At 48.5% G+C, this 17,005-nt stretch overlaps 1 protein-coding gene across 8 annotated transcripts in view; it reads right to left on the bottom strand.

Annotated features, from left to right (window-relative positions):
* Window positions 1-17,005, bottom strand: part of TLL2 (tolloid like 2) — a 92,883-nt gene that overhangs the window by 27,251 nt on the left and 48,627 nt on the right. For 2 of the 8 annotated variants that reach the window (XM_055813022.1, XM_055813028.1), the window contains 6 exons: window positions 11,411-11,488; window positions 9,802-9,972; window positions 7,802-7,919; window positions 7,204-7,382; window positions 6,791-6,896; window positions 1,278-1,402 (listed from right to left, as the gene is read on the bottom strand). In XM_055813022.1, the coding sequence (XP_055668997.1) occupies window positions 1,278-1,402; window positions 6,791-6,896; window positions 7,204-7,382; window positions 7,802-7,919; window positions 9,802-9,972; window positions 11,411-11,488 (777 nt within the window). Of the gene's footprint in view, window positions 1-1,277; window positions 1,403-6,777; window positions 6,897-7,203; window positions 7,383-7,801; window positions 9,552-9,801; window positions 9,973-11,381; window positions 11,489-16,511; window positions 16,771-17,005 lie in introns of those variants that run through there. The other 6 variants (XM_055813044.1, XM_055813053.1, XM_055813038.1 and 3 more) reach the window with 5 other exon arrangements.

Raw genomic sequence — 17,005 nt, 5'->3', positions numbered from 1 at the left:
AGCAGCACTAGCCAGCCATACACTCTGTATACTGGTACAACTTAACCCCCCTCCTCCTCCCCTTTCTCTGTGATATGCTTATTCCAAGAGGATTAATAATTCATGACCACATTAGGTTTACGGTCAAAGCCCCTCTCAGCTGCACCAGCATGCTGGCCAGACAAACCCATTCAGATAAACTCCTAGGCCGTGCTTGCATAAGTCCTTTTTTTCCTTATTGCATTATTACGAATGTTATAGAGTCATTATGCAAAATTAGGGCAACTCTCTCATTCTCATATCTTCTCACAGATGTTTCATTACCTGCAGAAATTCAACAGAGCTTGTTAAATTTTCTGCCTCCAAGCACCACACCTCCCGTGCTCCCTCCCTTCTCAGCCGCTGCCGTCTGTGCCACAGGCACCATCCTCTCTTCACCTCCTCACATCCAACCTGTCCTTAAGTCCAGCAGATTGCTTCCCTGAAATCTCATTTTCTCTATTAACCTATTCAGCTAAAACTGTTGCTTCAACTTTCGCTGTCCAACATCTCCACTTTAAAAGGATCCTTTTGTTCTGATGGGTAAATTTAGTCTCCCAGTCATACCTGTGACCCCAATGCTCTTTTTGCCAATCTTTTCAGACCCCACATAAAGCAGGACCCAGACTACTGGTCTTTAGTATGTCTTTAGCATACATAGATGGGTTCTCTCTTCAAAGCTGTTCCCAGTCTATCAACCCTTTGGCAGCAGAAAGGGGGATACAGCCCTCCCCTGAAAAGCCCAAAGCACCAGCTTCCAGGACCTGGTTGTTCCACAAATGAGCATCCTTGAGCTTTCTTCCATGCATGCACTCCCCAGCCGCAGTGCAACACACCATAATCACAGAGATACACTTACGGTTTCCTTAAGGCTCATCTTCGGGACAACTCCTCTATAAATAACTCCACAGACATTTGATGGTTGGCGTGTAGGAACCCCAGGCTACCAGATATCCCTCTGCCACTTTGCTAACTCTTAGTCCCACCCTGTCCATGGCCTTGGATTTAATTTCCTATGAACAGAGCCTACACTGGACCAACCTGAAGCCCCAAACCAAACAGGGATGCTGGCAAACTACTAATAGAAGACACGTTAGGCAAGTTCAGTTCTCCCACAGCTCCAACCTGAAGCATTTGATGGTCCACACTTCCAGAGCCACTTTCAAAGGGATTGTTAAGGTGCTCTTGAACTCCAATGCCTTCCAGATAAACCACATGTCTACAATAAAGCTGGAGCCACCTCCACAAGCCATATTTACCTGGGCATTTGTACAACTTCCTCGCCTGAGCGATGTCCCCCTGACTCAGGCGGATACGCTGACCAATAGTTGGCCGGACCCCGTTATCATCCCGACGGGGGAGGATGGTGTCGAGGAAAACCCCTCTGAAGGGAAGAACAGAGAGACACAGAGCAGTGAAGCAGGGCAAGGGACACGATGCACAGAAAGCCATCCTGGCAGGCCTCCCACACCTCTCCCCTCCCCATGGATCCCATGCTAACAAGCAGGAGGAATGGAGGCTGTGAAAGTGGCTTGCCTCAAGGTGGCTGCCTCGCTGTAGCAGATAGCTTCCAAATGTACAGGCAAGTCTGCCGAGCCAGTAAATTCCCCTTTTGATATATTGAGATTGCTACTGCCTCTGTTTGAGTATAGACACATTCCTTGTCATAAATCAGAAAAGGCAATGAAAAGTTCATGGCACATCTGGCTCAGCAGGAGCACAGCTTGGACACTGAAGCTGATGGAGCAGAGGGAGTTTGTTCAGTAGCAGATGGGGCTGGGCTGGCAGCGACTGTTGTTGCCGCAGACAAGAGAAAAATACCAAGCGTCCTACCTTTGTTCTGCACGAGTTTCCAAGCTAATAACTCGTCTCCGCCTCTGTTTCCTTGCTACTATTCCTTCCACATGGTACTTCATACTCAGGAGCTCATTACTGCACTTCTGATCTCAGTCCAGCAAAAGTTTAAAGCTCCATCAAAATGCAAAGTCTGTGCATCCAAGCAAACGCCTGCATGCAAGAGACATCCCAAAGCAGCATTAGGACTGCAGGGGTGATGGGAGGGAGGAATCCGGAACCTCAACTCCAGGTTGGTGAAGCCCAAGCTCTTGCAGCCAGGCTGCCCAGCCCATGGCAGCTGTTCCACCACAGCCCCGAACACCCAACAGGCGGGGAGGGGCCAGGGTCAGCAGTGAGCTGGGACCACCAGCAGCAGCTCAGCCAGGCAGGTTTCGCTTCCCAGACGAGAGGACACAACTGTCCGGAGTCTGATGGGAAATCAGGACAGAAGTCAGTGCTGCCCAGTCCTGATACAAGAGTCTTCAAGTATGGGTTAAGCTCTAAGTACACAAGTAATTCTGTTCATTGGGCTGCTCAGCTGTGCAAGAGCCTCGGGAAGGAGCTTGAGAGGGTTAGGGGGTTTTTTGCATTGGTTTAATTTTAAATAAATACCACAAGGCGAGTATTTGGATCACAGCTGTCCAGAGCTGCAGTCAGTATTCTTGAACAGAAAATATCATTCTACTAAACATATTTTGTGGAGGAAAATTCTTTTGTAAGTACTCAAACTGAAGGAAGAAATAAAGGGGAAGGAATTTAATCTGGTCAAGAATCAACTCTTGCATGGGGGATGTTGGCTTTTTTCAGCAGTAGAAAAATTCCCCTTCAGCACCAAAATCAGTGCTTACAAGCTCTGAAGTGAGCCCATCACATTTTGATGGACAAATTCAGGCTGGCACCCCACATGCCAGCTCCATGTCTCGGGCTGAATTTATTTATGTGTTGAAAACAAATCCTCTAATTCCAGAAACACCACACACCCAGAAACAGGTCGGTTTGCTCACAGCCAGTTTTCAAGCCTCAGGAGTTCACAGAAGAACTTGGCATTTGGCAGGGACACACTTCTGTGGCCACCGAAAAGCTTTCTGCAGAGCTCCAGGCTCAGCCAAGGGACAATGACAAAGTTTAACAGAGACACCATCACTGGCACATGCAAAGTTTTGATTCTTCTTCCCATTCCAGCCCTCACAATTGCACACCCCCAGCCTTCTGCACACAGCATTCACTGGGTATGGCTCACACAACGCAAGCAACCCACAGCGGTGAATTTATCCTTGTTTTTATATTTATATGTTACCTGCCAAACACATTTTCTTCCAGGGGGCTGCACCCTAGACTGGGGTAGTCACATTTCTCAGTTTGCTTTTTTCCACCAGCCAAATCCTGTGCTCCCTTGACACGCATTGCTGAATGCAACTGCGAATTAGGAAGCAGTAAGTGTAGTTCCTCTCCTTTCACAATCAAAGGAGTGGAGAGCAGAGCAGGGTGTTTCTGTGGTCCCAGTGGTCCCGTGCTGTCTGCCCAAACTCCATTTGCTTAGCAACACTTATGATGTAAAGTTGCATGTTTGGTCTGTGTCTCTAAGAGCATTGATATTTGGGGTCTCAAATTTATAAACACCAAGCAGACATTAAACAGAGCAGCTCAGGAACTCAAACACCAGAACCACTCTTGAATAAGACACCTAATCTCTCCTCCCAGAAGTAGGAAAAGAACCCAGGAGCCATGGATGCCCCATTCTCCTGCTGTCCAGGCACAGGCAGAACATGTATTAGCTGCCCAATGTAGCAGCAAGTCAAGCACAACCACCCACCATTGCTACCAGCTAAAAACAGGGTTTAAGAAGAGATACTCTCAAGAGTCATCAGCATCCACATAGCACCCTCGATGTGTAAAGGGTCATGCAAACACTATGAAATTATCAACTGATCTCAAGAAATACTGAATATTCCCCATCCCATCTGAGGGCCATAGATACAGGCCCTTAAACGCCACCCAAGGAAGCAGATATTCAAGGCAGGTTGAGCAGGCAGCTGCAGGCAGCTGCATTTTGTCCCAGATCTGTATTGATATCCCCACATGCAGAAGAGAGACAACATAACTGTACTTCACACAGCAAAACCTGTGGAGGATGCGCAGACATCTGGTGCAGGGTTAGGATGGTGTGTGGGTAACACAGCAAGGAGATGCCCCCCAACACGCCAGCAGTGCTACCTGCATCCTGGCTCGAGCACAGGCTTTGCAGAGGTCATGGTTTTAGCTCCAGGCTGTGCTGCCGTCTCTACTGGAAGAGGCTCAGTCAATTAAGGTAACCCACTATCTGCTTTGGGCTCTGTGGAAGTTTAAACGTTCTTATTGCTAAGCTTCCATTTATGAGCCTTGACAGCTGTAAAGGACCTTGTTTAATGAGACAGCAATATTCAGTTTAATTTGCTGCCATGTCTGTAAGGAATGCACCACGAAATAAAAGCCTGCAGCCACGCTCTGCAAAACAGGCAACTCTCTGACACAGATAACAAGCAACAGGACAAGAGCAAACAGCTTCAAGCTGCACCAGGGGAGGTTTAGATGCAATATTAGGAAAAATGTCTTCACTGAAAGGGTGGCCAAGCATTGGAACAGGCTGCCCCGGGATAGGGTGGAATACCTATCCATAGAGGTGTTTAAAAAATGCATAAGTGCAGTGCTTGGGGTGTAGTGGTGGCCTTCGCAGTGCTGGGCTAACGGCTGGAGCTGATGATCTTAGAAGTATTTTCTAACCTAAACAATTCTATGATTCTATAGACAAGAACAGAAATCCCAATGGTAAAAACTTGTAACTACTGTCATGATTGTCTCTTGTGCCGTACTCCTATTAGCCATAGACACAAATGAGAAATATGTTCCAGTGCGAACTGAACGTGAGGTGTGACTCCTACAGCAATTTTCAAAAGCACCACTGGAAGCTATTTCCAATGCTCCACTCGTGTCTCAGAAAAACTGTCCCTTCCTGTCCTAGGTACAAAGTTTAGAATAAAAAGGATTTGCAGCAGCGTTTGACCATGGCAAACACCATCTGGTTTGCTGTCATCGATGTACACAGGAGTCGAAAACAACAAGGTTGTGCTAAGTGCCACCTAAGAGTTGCTTCAAGACAGTAAGTCACAAGCATGGCTCCGTGTCCTTCACCTGCCCCTGGCTTACACCCCATCTCCGCTGGCAGGGCACTCATACCATCTATTTCCTATGTGGACTTTCTGCTGCTGCACTAACACAGCCACCGCAGCCCTTCCCCTGCAGGGTCACGCAGGGCTCTCTCCCATTCCCACCTACCTTCTCGAGTTCTTCACGAAACTCGCTGGAACTCAACATCTGCAAGGGCTCCTCGCAGAACTCAGCAAGGTGGGAAGGAGACATGCACATGCTTGCACATCCCTACTGACTCAAAGCACTAGGGGAGCAGATGTCAGGACAGGTCTTGGTAAAGCAAAAGCCTGTTCCCAGCACTGCCCGTCTGCAGCGAGAGTATAATCAGCCCACAGAGGCACTCAGTGTTCAGTTCAGTTACTGCACAAAGACTGAACCGGGGTGAGGGTGGGTCACGCAGACAAAGGGCTTAAAGAAAACAGACTCCAAAATCCTATTAAGCACCAATTTAAATTTAGAAGGACTCTTGCCATTTTTATCCCTTTTTGGCCCAGGAGTGTTCTGAAGGACCCTGGTTTTCAAGAAACACAGACTCAAAGGCATCCACAATATAAACGGTGGTAATAACTTAATCCGGCTTTTGTGCAAGACAATTCTAACCATTTAGAGTCTAGCAAATGCTGGAAGGGTCCAGCAGATGCTTCAAGGGAAGAAAAATTGCTTGCTTTAGGTATCTGACCCAAAGAAATCTCTGAAGGCTACAAAGCACCCTTGCCCAGCCACCTTCTCCTCCTGCCAGAACGAGCAGCATCTCAGCAAGTTTGATAATTTTCCCCTTGAAGCTTCAGAAACAAAAGCACAAAACAACAGGCTTGGCAATTCCATACACCTGTGAAGTAAGAAAATTTTTTAAAGCCCAAGACACCTTTATTTTTTGCAACAAAAAGTTCTCAAAGTTGTGGATATTTGTGCTCTGCCTCACATCCCCTTTGCTCATGGCGTGTAGTGATGGACAGCTCTTGAGAAGGAGCAATAGTGGGACTCATGGAAAAAACTTCAAATACTGCAGCAATATGAAGCTGGTCATCCAGTAACTCTCACTCCAAACCCAGGACATAAATAGCTATGTTCGTTTCACCTCTCTATCCAGCAGAGCTGCCTGATCAGAAAATGGGCTCTGTCTGATGGCTGAGGTGGGGCTCGAGGGCAAACAGCCTAGACAGAAATTGGCCAGCTAGTTGGGACGGGAACAGGACTGAAACTTCTCCCTGAAGAACCCAGCCACACAGAATCACAGACCTGCAGAGGCCATGACCTAAAGCACGTGCATAAATGGTTAAAAAAATACCCAAGCAATTAAAAATCGTGATCTAGAGTTTAAATTCTCCCTTGGCAAAGCTGCTAGGACTCGGAAGGCAATGTTGTGACTCCAAAGCACAAGCTGGACAACCAAAAGATTCAGAGCTGGTTTTAGCATTACCCTCCTTGCACACAGACAGATACGCACACACATCCATACGTGCTCCCTGCGCAGGCTGCAAAACATGCTGACATAGCTTTGGAAGGACTCTGGGATTATCAGCACTGGGTGAATACAGTGGGGAGGGGAAAACAAAGTCCACCATACTCCTCTTCACCCACCTTGCTTTTTTTCCAATATTTTTCAAGCTTTGCAATGCAGCAGAGCTCACTGCAACTGCCACATATCTCTGCAATAGATCACAGGTCTCCTTCTAGGCTCCACGTATCCCACAGAACCAATCACAACTACTGAAAACAGTCCTAAAGACATGTAACCTTGGACTATCACCTGGAGAATGTGTTCCTAGCATAGTGCATGATGCTGTCGAAGTCATAGGTCTCCCCCAGTGAGTTCACTTCCCCAGCTTCCATCTTCAAAAAGTTGTACTCCTGACCTGTGATGCCAAACACAAAGGGGAAAAAACAAATCACTTAAAAAAAAAAAAAAAAAAGGAGGAAAAAAAAAAGCCTTCCATCTCTGGGAGCCTAGAATGAAAGGGATATACTCTTACATTCCGTCCAGTTGGACATCCAAAATCTCTATCCACCCCACTATTTTGACCCTTATTCTACGCAAGAGCTAGCAATATTTCTTCCTTTCCATCCCAGCTCATGGACCACTCACTGGCTTTCCACAGGTCCAGCGAGAAAGGTTTCTACCCGCCCCAAAGCCAGGTGGAATAACCCAAAGTGCTGTTTTACCTTGCTGTATGTTCTCTCTGATGATCGTGACATGCTGGTCCCTGTCAGGCCGTGTGTGCTCATGCCAGAAGCCCACGACATGACCCAGCTCATGAGCCACGATACCAAACTTGTCACAGTTCTTTCCAATGGATATAGCCTGAGGGCCCCCTCCTCGGCGGCCCACGTATGAGCAACATCTGGAAAAGAAAATGCACAAAGCCAGGCAGCACGTCAGTGAACTGAGCAAGGCTGAGACACAGGAACCGAGGACAGCATCAGACAGGGTCCAGGACAGCCAGCGGTGGCATGCACTGGACGCACTTGCACGTGCATGTGCATGTATAAAGACGACTCCTAAGTGTGTATCTATACAAATGCATATATACACTTAAGTGTTGTCCCAGGAAAAAGAACCCAGAAAGGCTTAGCACCTTCTTCTTGAGTAAATACTAAATTACCCTGGCAATTCTTACTGGAAATGACCAGAAGCATCTCTCTAGCGGATTCCCCCAGGAAGCCACTGGTCTGTCCTGCCCACAGCCAGACTTACAATGCCGTCTGTCAACACAGAGGGTGTCTGCGACACAGCTGGCTGCAGGGAGCCCGCGCCGCTTACCCGCAGGTTCTGTATGTGAACACAATGAAACTCTCTTCATCGGTTCTCTCCACAAACGTCACACAAGTGTGCTTCTCCCAGTGCCTCATCGCTTGCTTAAAGATAGCTCTTTGGGTTCCTGAAAAAAAAATCCAAGAAGAGCAAACAGCGAAGGCCCAGCTTCCAGGAAACTCTCTGATGGACTTCAGCTGGACAGGTGAACAATCAGTCCTTCCAACAGTCAATTTTATACCTGTAGACACCTCTAGGAATCTGGGACCCACTTCCAACTATAGCACTAACTTACTACTTCAGTCTTTTCTCTCCTTGTGCTTGATGAATTAATTGCTCTCATTAAACAGGCAGCAATCTTGGTTAAGCATATCAATATTTCTGCATATGAGAAACATCACCTCACTAGGCAGAGCTGCTGGGTGTCCTGGCCCATGCTACCAGCTGCTCAGTGCCATGCCAGTTGCTCTCATGGCATGACCACACATGTTTCAAGACCCAGGAATCTCACAGGTGCTACAGATGCTCCTCAAAACTAGTGTCAGGTGGTTTACCTTTCAGATTAGAAGCAAAAACTATACAGGAGCTAGAGGCAGCCTCAGGGTCGGGTGTAGAGCTATGCTGCTGCTCTGTGCTCAGACTGAGCAGGGTGTCACATCTGCCTCACACTAGCAAGAAGACGGGCCATGGAACATGTGTCCCCCCCAGGGAGCGGGGCCCCTCCAGAAGTCACTCAGCAGATCCATGCCAGGCACACAGCTGGGAAGCGATGCCCCAGAGTGGTACAGCAGGAGGCTGCCCTATGGTACTGCCCTTGCAGCATTGCCTCTGGTGCACGCCGGGCTGCAGAGCAAGCTGCCACTCTCAAGAGGGTACTAGAGAGTGGAGAAAGGCCTAAGTACATCAGAAAGGCACAAGAAATACAGAGAGGAGCTCCAGAGTGGGATTGAGCTGAGGCAAAACACCAGGCTGAGCACAAGGGAGAATGTGCCATGGCGAGAGCTACTTCTTATACAGTCACCTAACTGGAAGGATGGTGTTGCCTACTCCGGGCTGGCCAGGGCAGTGGGACACATGTAACACTGAGAAGACCCTCTCATCATCCCCTGAGGGATGGGGATGGCTGTTCTCTGACAAATGTAGGGGGACAGCTGTGGCTAACAGGCTACCCAATATCCCACCAGGTTCCATGAGCCCTTCCCTTTGCAGGAGGTGAACACCTTCCACTGGGGCTTCATGGACTCCTGGCAGCAGTGTGGGTGCTGGAACCAAGTACATCCCAGGAGCTCAAGGGAATAAGGATCTGCTGGATCTAAGTGGGAGGTGGTGGAGTCAGCCTGGAGGAGCTGGCATAGAGCATTTGTCATCCATGAGTCAAGGAAACCAGTCTCATGGGGAACCACCGAGCTAAACAGAGGTGGCATCAGGGCAAGTTGTCCGTCTGCTTCGTGTGAAAACTTGCAAGAGATCTGCCGCACCCAAGAGACATTTTAGTTTTGACAGTGGCCAGGAGATGCTATAAAAAGGACACTTGGAGAGCTCCTCATCCCCCATGGGATGCAGCTCACTGCTCCTCTCCCTCACACGCCTACAGGAGACCCTGAAGTTTGGTGGTCAGGACGCGGAGAGCACAAGGAAAGTTCTCTTGAGGGGGGATGCAGAAAGCAACCCAGGGTATTTCTGCTCCTGCTCTTCCAACAGCAGAGAGGATCCCTTTCTGGAAACACAGGTGCTGAGCACAGCTCATGGGTGCTGGCCCCTGAAGCAATCAGGAAAAGCGACAGGGTCACCCAATTATTTCTTGGACTCCAAAAGAAGAACTACATCACTGCACACTTTGGGCTTCCAGAGCGCAGAGCTCCTTGTACAAGCACATGCCCACCCTCCCTCAGGAGGGAGGCTCCCAAGGACCCAAGGCATTGCTGGGAAAACTCCGCTCCTGAGGCCTCCCACACATTTTGAGACACTCAACCCTGAGCAAACAGGGAGCAAATGTTTTTGCTACTGACCAGTGAAATTTCCTCCGATCACGTAGGGGATGACTCCCCCTGGCCAGATCCTCTCAGCCCGGGATGTGGTTGCCCTGCGCACCCTGGGAGAGGAGCGTGTTTCCATCCCAGACTCATCTTTATATTCCTTCCTCTTCGGTCTCCTTGCAAGCGTTGCGTTCTGCCTGCCGTCTGCAAGACAGAGTGGCAATACTGTTTAAATCCTCTTTAGTTCCATGTGCAGCCCTCAGGTAATACCCTGGAGCTTCAGAAAAAGAAAAACAGAAAAAGCAAGAGGTTAATCCAAACCAGCCAGCTGCAGCCAGATTTGCCAGTGATTTGTTTGGGACTTAGAGACAGTTAACCTGCAGCTACCTGGCCTGTCTTGTCTTGGAGCCCCCATACGCACTGTGCCAACCCTGTTCTCCTGGAAAGGTGCTGAGGGACAGCCCACCCCATCCCTAGCCACTTGCCCTCTCCAACAGCAGCTTCATAGACGGGGACACGGTGCTTAAACGAGGAGAACAGCAGGAGGGGGGCCAAACCAACCTGCATGTCTCTGCATATTCTCGCCTCGCCCTACTCCTCCAGATCTGCAGAGGAAGCTTTGTACTATAGACTTACCCTGTATTTTGCTAGCTTCACAACAACAACAACTACCCATTCCAGTCAGCCTTGGAAGAAGAGGAGAAGCCCCTGAGACTGAAACCTATACTTCAGGCTGCAAAGTATTACATAGAAGTATATGTTTTCACATGCTAGGTCTTGGGTGGTTTGGAAATATGTACAGATTGGACAGTCTCTGCTGGAGGAGGGATGCTCAGGGTGGAAATGCTGGGGCATTCTATACTTTGCACAAATCTCCATCCACGCTGAACGTCTTTGTTTTAATAAAAGGAGCAAAAATACAAAAGGGAGAGCAGAACACATTACATTTCTTGCTCAAAAGATAGAGGAGTCCTGGCTGTGCGGTGCTGGGTGCTGGCTGTAAATCCTGCCTGAGGCTTCCCCGCAGGCTGCCTGGCGGACCCTGTACCTCACCCCGCACCGGCATGGCCGCAGCTCTGCTCAGGCACCCAAGCGCCCACATGAGCTGCACTTTCAATGTGGCATGGGTCTGACCCAGCAGAAAACCTTCTCCATTCAGAGCTTCCTGGCTGCTCACCCCCTGTTTGCTGTGCCATGGATGACCCAAATCCTCAGAGGGGCCGCAGTCCAGCTGGGCTTCACTAGCATGTGTAAAGACTGCGTAGACACCACTTCTTATTTATGTATTGCACAGCCAGCACATCAGCTGGGCTTGGGCAAAGGAGTAACAGGGTACAAGGGTTGCCCACTATGCTTCACTAGCATGTGTAAAGACTGCGTAGACACCACTTCTTATTTATGTATTGCACAGCCAGCACATCAGCTGGGCTTGGGCAAAGGAGTAACAGGGTACAAGGGTTGCCCACTATGCTGCAGAAGGCAAACCCACACTTGCAGAGAGTCCACCAACAGCAACAAATGCAGGTGCCTGGGCAGGGTGGTCTCCTAGGCACACATGTACACAGGACAAAACATGGTTTTACAAGGGATAAAAAAAGTAAATAAAAAGATACCCAAAGGTCTGGGTGGGGTACCACATTACCCTTTTTAACTGCTTTGTTACTACGACCAGTCGAAGTGGCGTTCTCACTTGACACAAGAAACTGTTCTCCCAGGCCTCCTGCAAAGGAAAGAAGAGCAAAGACACATCTTCTGGTGAGCTGGTTGGCAGACCTGACAGGGGAAGGGCAGCAGCTATCAGTGATGCCATCTGGGGGTCTGCTGGCCACAGAAACTGGCTGCTTGCCCTGTACGGGGAGCAGGGACTAAGAGCCTGGTAAAGCTGAGCTCTTTTTCTGGATTTGTTCCTAGCCTGCAATGACACCTTGCAACTCATTACCATCCTGTGCCTTAGTTTCCCCATATACTGGATAGAGAGAAAGTCTCTGCTAGGGAAGGCTAATTCCACGGAGATTTACTGAGAATAGGATAGTGGCTATACAAGGAGGATGGTAGCAATACTAAGTACCACTATCAAATCTCAAATTAAAAAAGGTACACTATCAAGGCAAAGGAAGATCTACATTCAGACAAACTCCTATCAGCTCCTATACATCTGGCCTGTATTCAGCCTAATCTGAAAATAAAAGTCTGTGATGCTAATACCCACTTGCTACCAAACCAGGATGAACTGGGATCTTAGGTCCTGGGTACTTCATGTGCTTCAACCTGTGACAACTACCCCTCCCTTTTGGAACAGCACAGCCAGGTCCCCAGCTTGTCCTTGCAGGTAGCTCCCTCCAGCTCAGTCACCAAAACAAAGCTGGTGGGTTCTACCCTGAGTGCCTGGCTTTCCTATTTTGTCACAGAAAACCGACTCACAATGTTCCTGTGATGCACAAGACACCAGCGTGTTGCAGGATGCTTGATGTCACAGCTACTGGGCACAGCAAGCACAGCAGCTCCGCAGCACCTCTGCACCAGCGCTGTGCCTAACCCTCTCCAGACAGCGCTGCTGCCTCTCCCCCCCACCACAGGGCACTGCTGGCAGAAGCAACCCCACCAAGTAATGCTGTCCAGCATGCCAAGAGGGCTGGGGACGGCTCAGAGCATCCAGAATCCTCTACCATAAGATGAAAACTCAGGGAATGATCCTAGCTCCCCAAAAAGTCACATTGCTAAGGAACAGAGAGACCCCCGTCTATAACCCCAATGGGTCTTTTGGCCATTAAGGTGCCACAATACTTGGCAATAGCCCAGTACTTGATTTTAGTTTTTCTGATGTGTGACGGAGATGTAGGATCTTCCCTCAATGCTGGATCCATTCTGACACAGAAAAAGATTTAAAGTGTCACCCAGTGCCAGAAACTGATTTTAAACAAACAATAACTTGCTCACACTTCTGTTTCAAAGGACTTCCAAATAGCTCTGCCCACTATAAAGTTAAATACCAACTGAGCAAACTCAGTTGTGCTGCAGGAAGCAAACCAACATCACCCTCCCTTATGCAGCGTTACCACTAAAGTAATTAAATATACTAAATATAATTATATATATATGCATAAATATATATTATATAATAAATATAAAGATACAAAAGTATAGAAAACTAAAGGTTTCTATATGCAACATAAGTCCACCCTGGTACCTACAGTCCTTAGGCCTACAGACAACCCACCCCCCCCATGAGCAGCACGTAGGAGAGGATCCCGCGCAGGTAACACCGGAGAAGGACCACGTTCCACACCATAGGCACTTGGCGAGTGAGGTGCCGGACACAGAGAAGTCCCAAATGCCAACAGGCAGCTCGTGGATAACTGCTTCAACCAAAGCCATTTTCAGACCCTGAATTACATATCTTCCGTCTCCATTTCGTGACTGTATTTTTCTGTTCAGAAAATATTTTCTAATCTTACTTCCCACCACCATCATCTTCAACCTTCCCTAAAACACCTGTTTCTAAATGAACTCCCCCAATACAAAAATACAAAACCCCAACCAAAACAAAACAAACAAAAAAACCCCAAAACTCCAAAACTTAAAGAGGCTACATATTTCAAAAAGGGTAAAGAAGCAGAGGTACTTTCACATTACTGGTTTTCTGTAGCATTTTTCAGTTTCTTAAAAATGTCTAGATGAATAAAAAGTTCAGAGTGCTTAATGGTTTTGCATCCTACCAAAAGATCTATCCAGGGATCTGTTGATGCTCCCACCAAGGAGGGCCCCCAGTCATACAGTCTTGAGATACATATTCTATGTAGTACCAGCAGCTGCTGAGTGTGGGGAGGGAGGGAGCACTAAGAGATCGTCCAGCAGCAAGGGACCTTCACGACAGAGACAGTAGAAGAAAATGCAGTCAAAGGGATAGAAAAATGACTGGGAAATGGGGAAGGGGAAGAGAGAAGAACAAGGCTCTTCTTTCTATAGCTGTCTGTCTTCCAGGTTTCCTGGGCTTTCCATTTTGCCAGGTCCAACTTGGGAACACCACAGAAGCCAGAGGGCAACTACAGAGAGTACAGCAACCTGGGCAGCAAGCCACAGAGCAGTTGCAGACCCAACATGGAAAACCAACCAGCATCTCTTTAGTGGGGAGGCTCTCCATGATGACCATAGTAGGAGGGAGAACTCAAAACCAGGGTTCCTAGGGTGAGAGGGCACAAGTTGTGTAACAGACAAAACGGGCACGTACCACATTCGCAGCCTTAAGAAGGTGGTGCTGATACCACCACTGTTGTCCCCTCCCCTCCTTCCCCATCTTGGCACCATGGGTCCCCTCTGAGCCGAAGGGAGGCCAAACAAGCTGAGCTCTGCAGAGGTATTAGCAAGCGCAAGTTTCTCCAGTCTTGGTGGCAAGGTAAAGCATGAAGAGCATGGTCAACCACTGTATGCAGGAAGGGACATACTGTTTGTCATACAGCACTGCTGGATGCCATGTGGACACTTCCAAGAGGGATGTCCCACTTTCAAGAGAGCTGGACATCTTCCAGCCCCTGAACCAGCCTTGCTTTGCCAGCTGGAAAACTCTCCTTTTGCTCTGGAGCTGCCGTCTTGCAAATCTTCCTCCACCCCCTCCAAGGGGGGCAAGGACAGGGGAAAAGGTGCGTCTGACACCTTGGAGGAAGGCTGAGAGGATGGTATCAGATTCTACCTCTCTGACATTATACTGCTATAACTTACTAGAGCATCAGGAAAAGGATGACAGAAGACAGCAACAAAATGAAGCAGAGGAAAATAAAATACCCAGACTCTCAGCTGACTATAGGTTAAAGCTTCCTGGTCCAAGAGACACTAAATCAGGGGATTGTCTCCCAAAGGAAGTGCCATAGTTTAACAGAGCTTGACTCGACAAAAGCCACTAGATGTGTGAACAGGAACAAGCCTGATTCAACAAGATGGATTGCTCTGAACTCTATCACTCTTTTCTGGCCACAGTGTCCCATCCTAAGATTCCCCTTTGTTTTCTTTCATGCCCAGTCCTCGTCACTTCCTTCAGCCCAAGCTCAACAAAAGTTCCTCTTCTCAGTTAAATTTTACATCCCCAGGACTTCTCACAGACACAACCCCCCCTCAAAAAGTATGCTGTTCTTCTCACAGTAACCTATTCCACTTAAAGGAAACCCCAACCAGCCATTCACCACCAGAATTATTAAGGCATGTGGTCTTTGCCAAAGCGAAGGATAATTTTGTATTTCTAAATAAATGCAGCTTGCTTCCAGTCGCAAACAGATTGCTTCTTAATTGAATTTGGGAGGTGAATTATATGGTGAATTAGGAAAAAAGAACAACCCTGCATTTGGCAAATTGTTCCCCTAAGAGGGAGCTGTATGGGATTGAATTGCAAATGATGGCACTGAACCCCAGAGCCGGGCCCCCTCTCCTCGCCCGAGCTGCTGACCTCTGCCATGCCGCAGTGCCGTTCGCGCGGCTGCCCTTCCAAGCACGAGCACATTCTTTCCCAGAGATCACTGCAAGCCTTGGTTTCTTATGCAAAGGAGACATTTGAATAAACCAGTGTGACTAATGAAATCTACATCATCTCTGCATATTTCGTCTCATTGTAGCTGGTGAAAGGGGAGAGCACCACACAAGGGCCAGATACGGGTGTGCAGACATCTCGGGTATGTTCAAACACTACTAACCTCACCAGAACGTGGGTGGAGCACCCATACCCTTCTCTCCCACCTGGATGGTTTTGAGTCATACACAGTAGCTCTGGAAGATCCTGTTCCCATTCACTTGGGCTTTTAGATGTTTCCTATCCTTATGACCCTAAACACATCCCAAAGATTAAAGTGACCTGACAGACATTTAGTTCTCTCTCCTGATTCCTCCCAAGAGAATGCTAATGCTGGACCCTAGCAAAGAAAAGCCAAGCGGCTGACATGCCACAGCCAATAAATAAGGAAGCCGAGAAATGCACCTTGTGACTGGAAGCAGCCACACGTAAGCTGCGGGCAAGGTGCAGGTCCTGCTGCCCCCCAACACATTCCTGAAGCTGCACCTCTCTGCCAGACTATTCCATCACATCTGAGAGCAGGCCGAATTCCAGTGCTGCTGCTCCACAGCATGAAACACCTGCATGTGTATTGAAGCCTGTTGTAATTAAAACACTGAAAAGGAGAATGGAGATTTTCAGTTTGACGCTTCGCGAAAAGCCAATACAGTAATAAAAAGGCAGGATTGGTCTAACCGCTTACAGTGACCCATAACGAGTTGGGCAAAACAGGATTGACTTTTCTGGTTTTCAATGTATCTCCAGCGTTAACAAGCTCCCCAAGGACACTTCCATTCTCAGTACTTCCCACCTGCCGCTGTGCCAGGCCACCCGTCACCTTCCCCTGGCTTTGTCTGCTTCTCCCCTGGCCCAGGTGGGACAGAATTCCTTAGGTCATGCCTCCGTGCAGGGAGCTGTACGGGATCTCCCAAGCTCTTTAACTCCCACATTTTTGTGATTCAGTCCTTCCTATTTGTCCTGCTTACCAGCTGCAGCCCCAGCAGGACACTGCTGGGCTCTCTAACCAGATAAGCTCGTTCCTGTCCATGCCCTGGCAGAGCACACACGAGAGTCCCTGCCCCGGGCTGGGAATATTCCATCTTCTACCTACAGCGCACTTGTACAGCAACTCGTTCTTCTGTTTCCGACTGACCAGCACTGCCAAGGGAGCTTGGCTGACTGAAAGAAATGTCCCGTAGCTTCAACGCACCATAAATCTGAGATAAATCCAGCACGCTTGCAAGCCTGGCTGGAGAGCAGGTGCCTGAATTGTCTGCAGGAACCAGAGCGGCAGCCTGAGGCAGCGGGTAAGGATCCAGCACAGCAGAAAGCAGTAGGCTGTGGCAAACCACAGCACTGCGCCGCCGGCGGTTCCCTCGCACCACCAGCACAGGATGCTCCACACATGTGTCACCTGAGGAAACAGCAGGAAGCAGACTCGGTTCAGCACTCATCCTTCCCATAGGAGAAGCCAGGACTAGGAGAATATTGGACCTGAAAATTTGTCTTCTACAAGATACAGCTTAGGCTTGAACATATTTATTGCTCTGCATGTTCTGCCTTTTTTTTTTTTTTTTAAAGCCAGGTAGTCTGAACCGCTGAAGAGGGCAATTAGACTGCTTACTAAATAGAGCTTCTGTGCTTGCTTCCACTTGATTACAAACCATGAGGGGCTTCATGTCTGAAAAAGGAGAGGAAAGCAGC

Source organism: Falco peregrinus, chromosome 1 (genome assembly GCF_023634155.1).
Source record: "Falco peregrinus isolate bFalPer1 chromosome 1, bFalPer1.pri, whole genome shotgun sequence".
NCBI classification, from domain to species: Eukaryota; Metazoa; Chordata; class Aves; order Falconiformes; family Falconidae; genus Falco; species Falco peregrinus.
The sequence above is the reverse complement of the archived record's forward strand: the minus strand, read 5'-3'. Positions and strand labels throughout refer to the sequence as shown.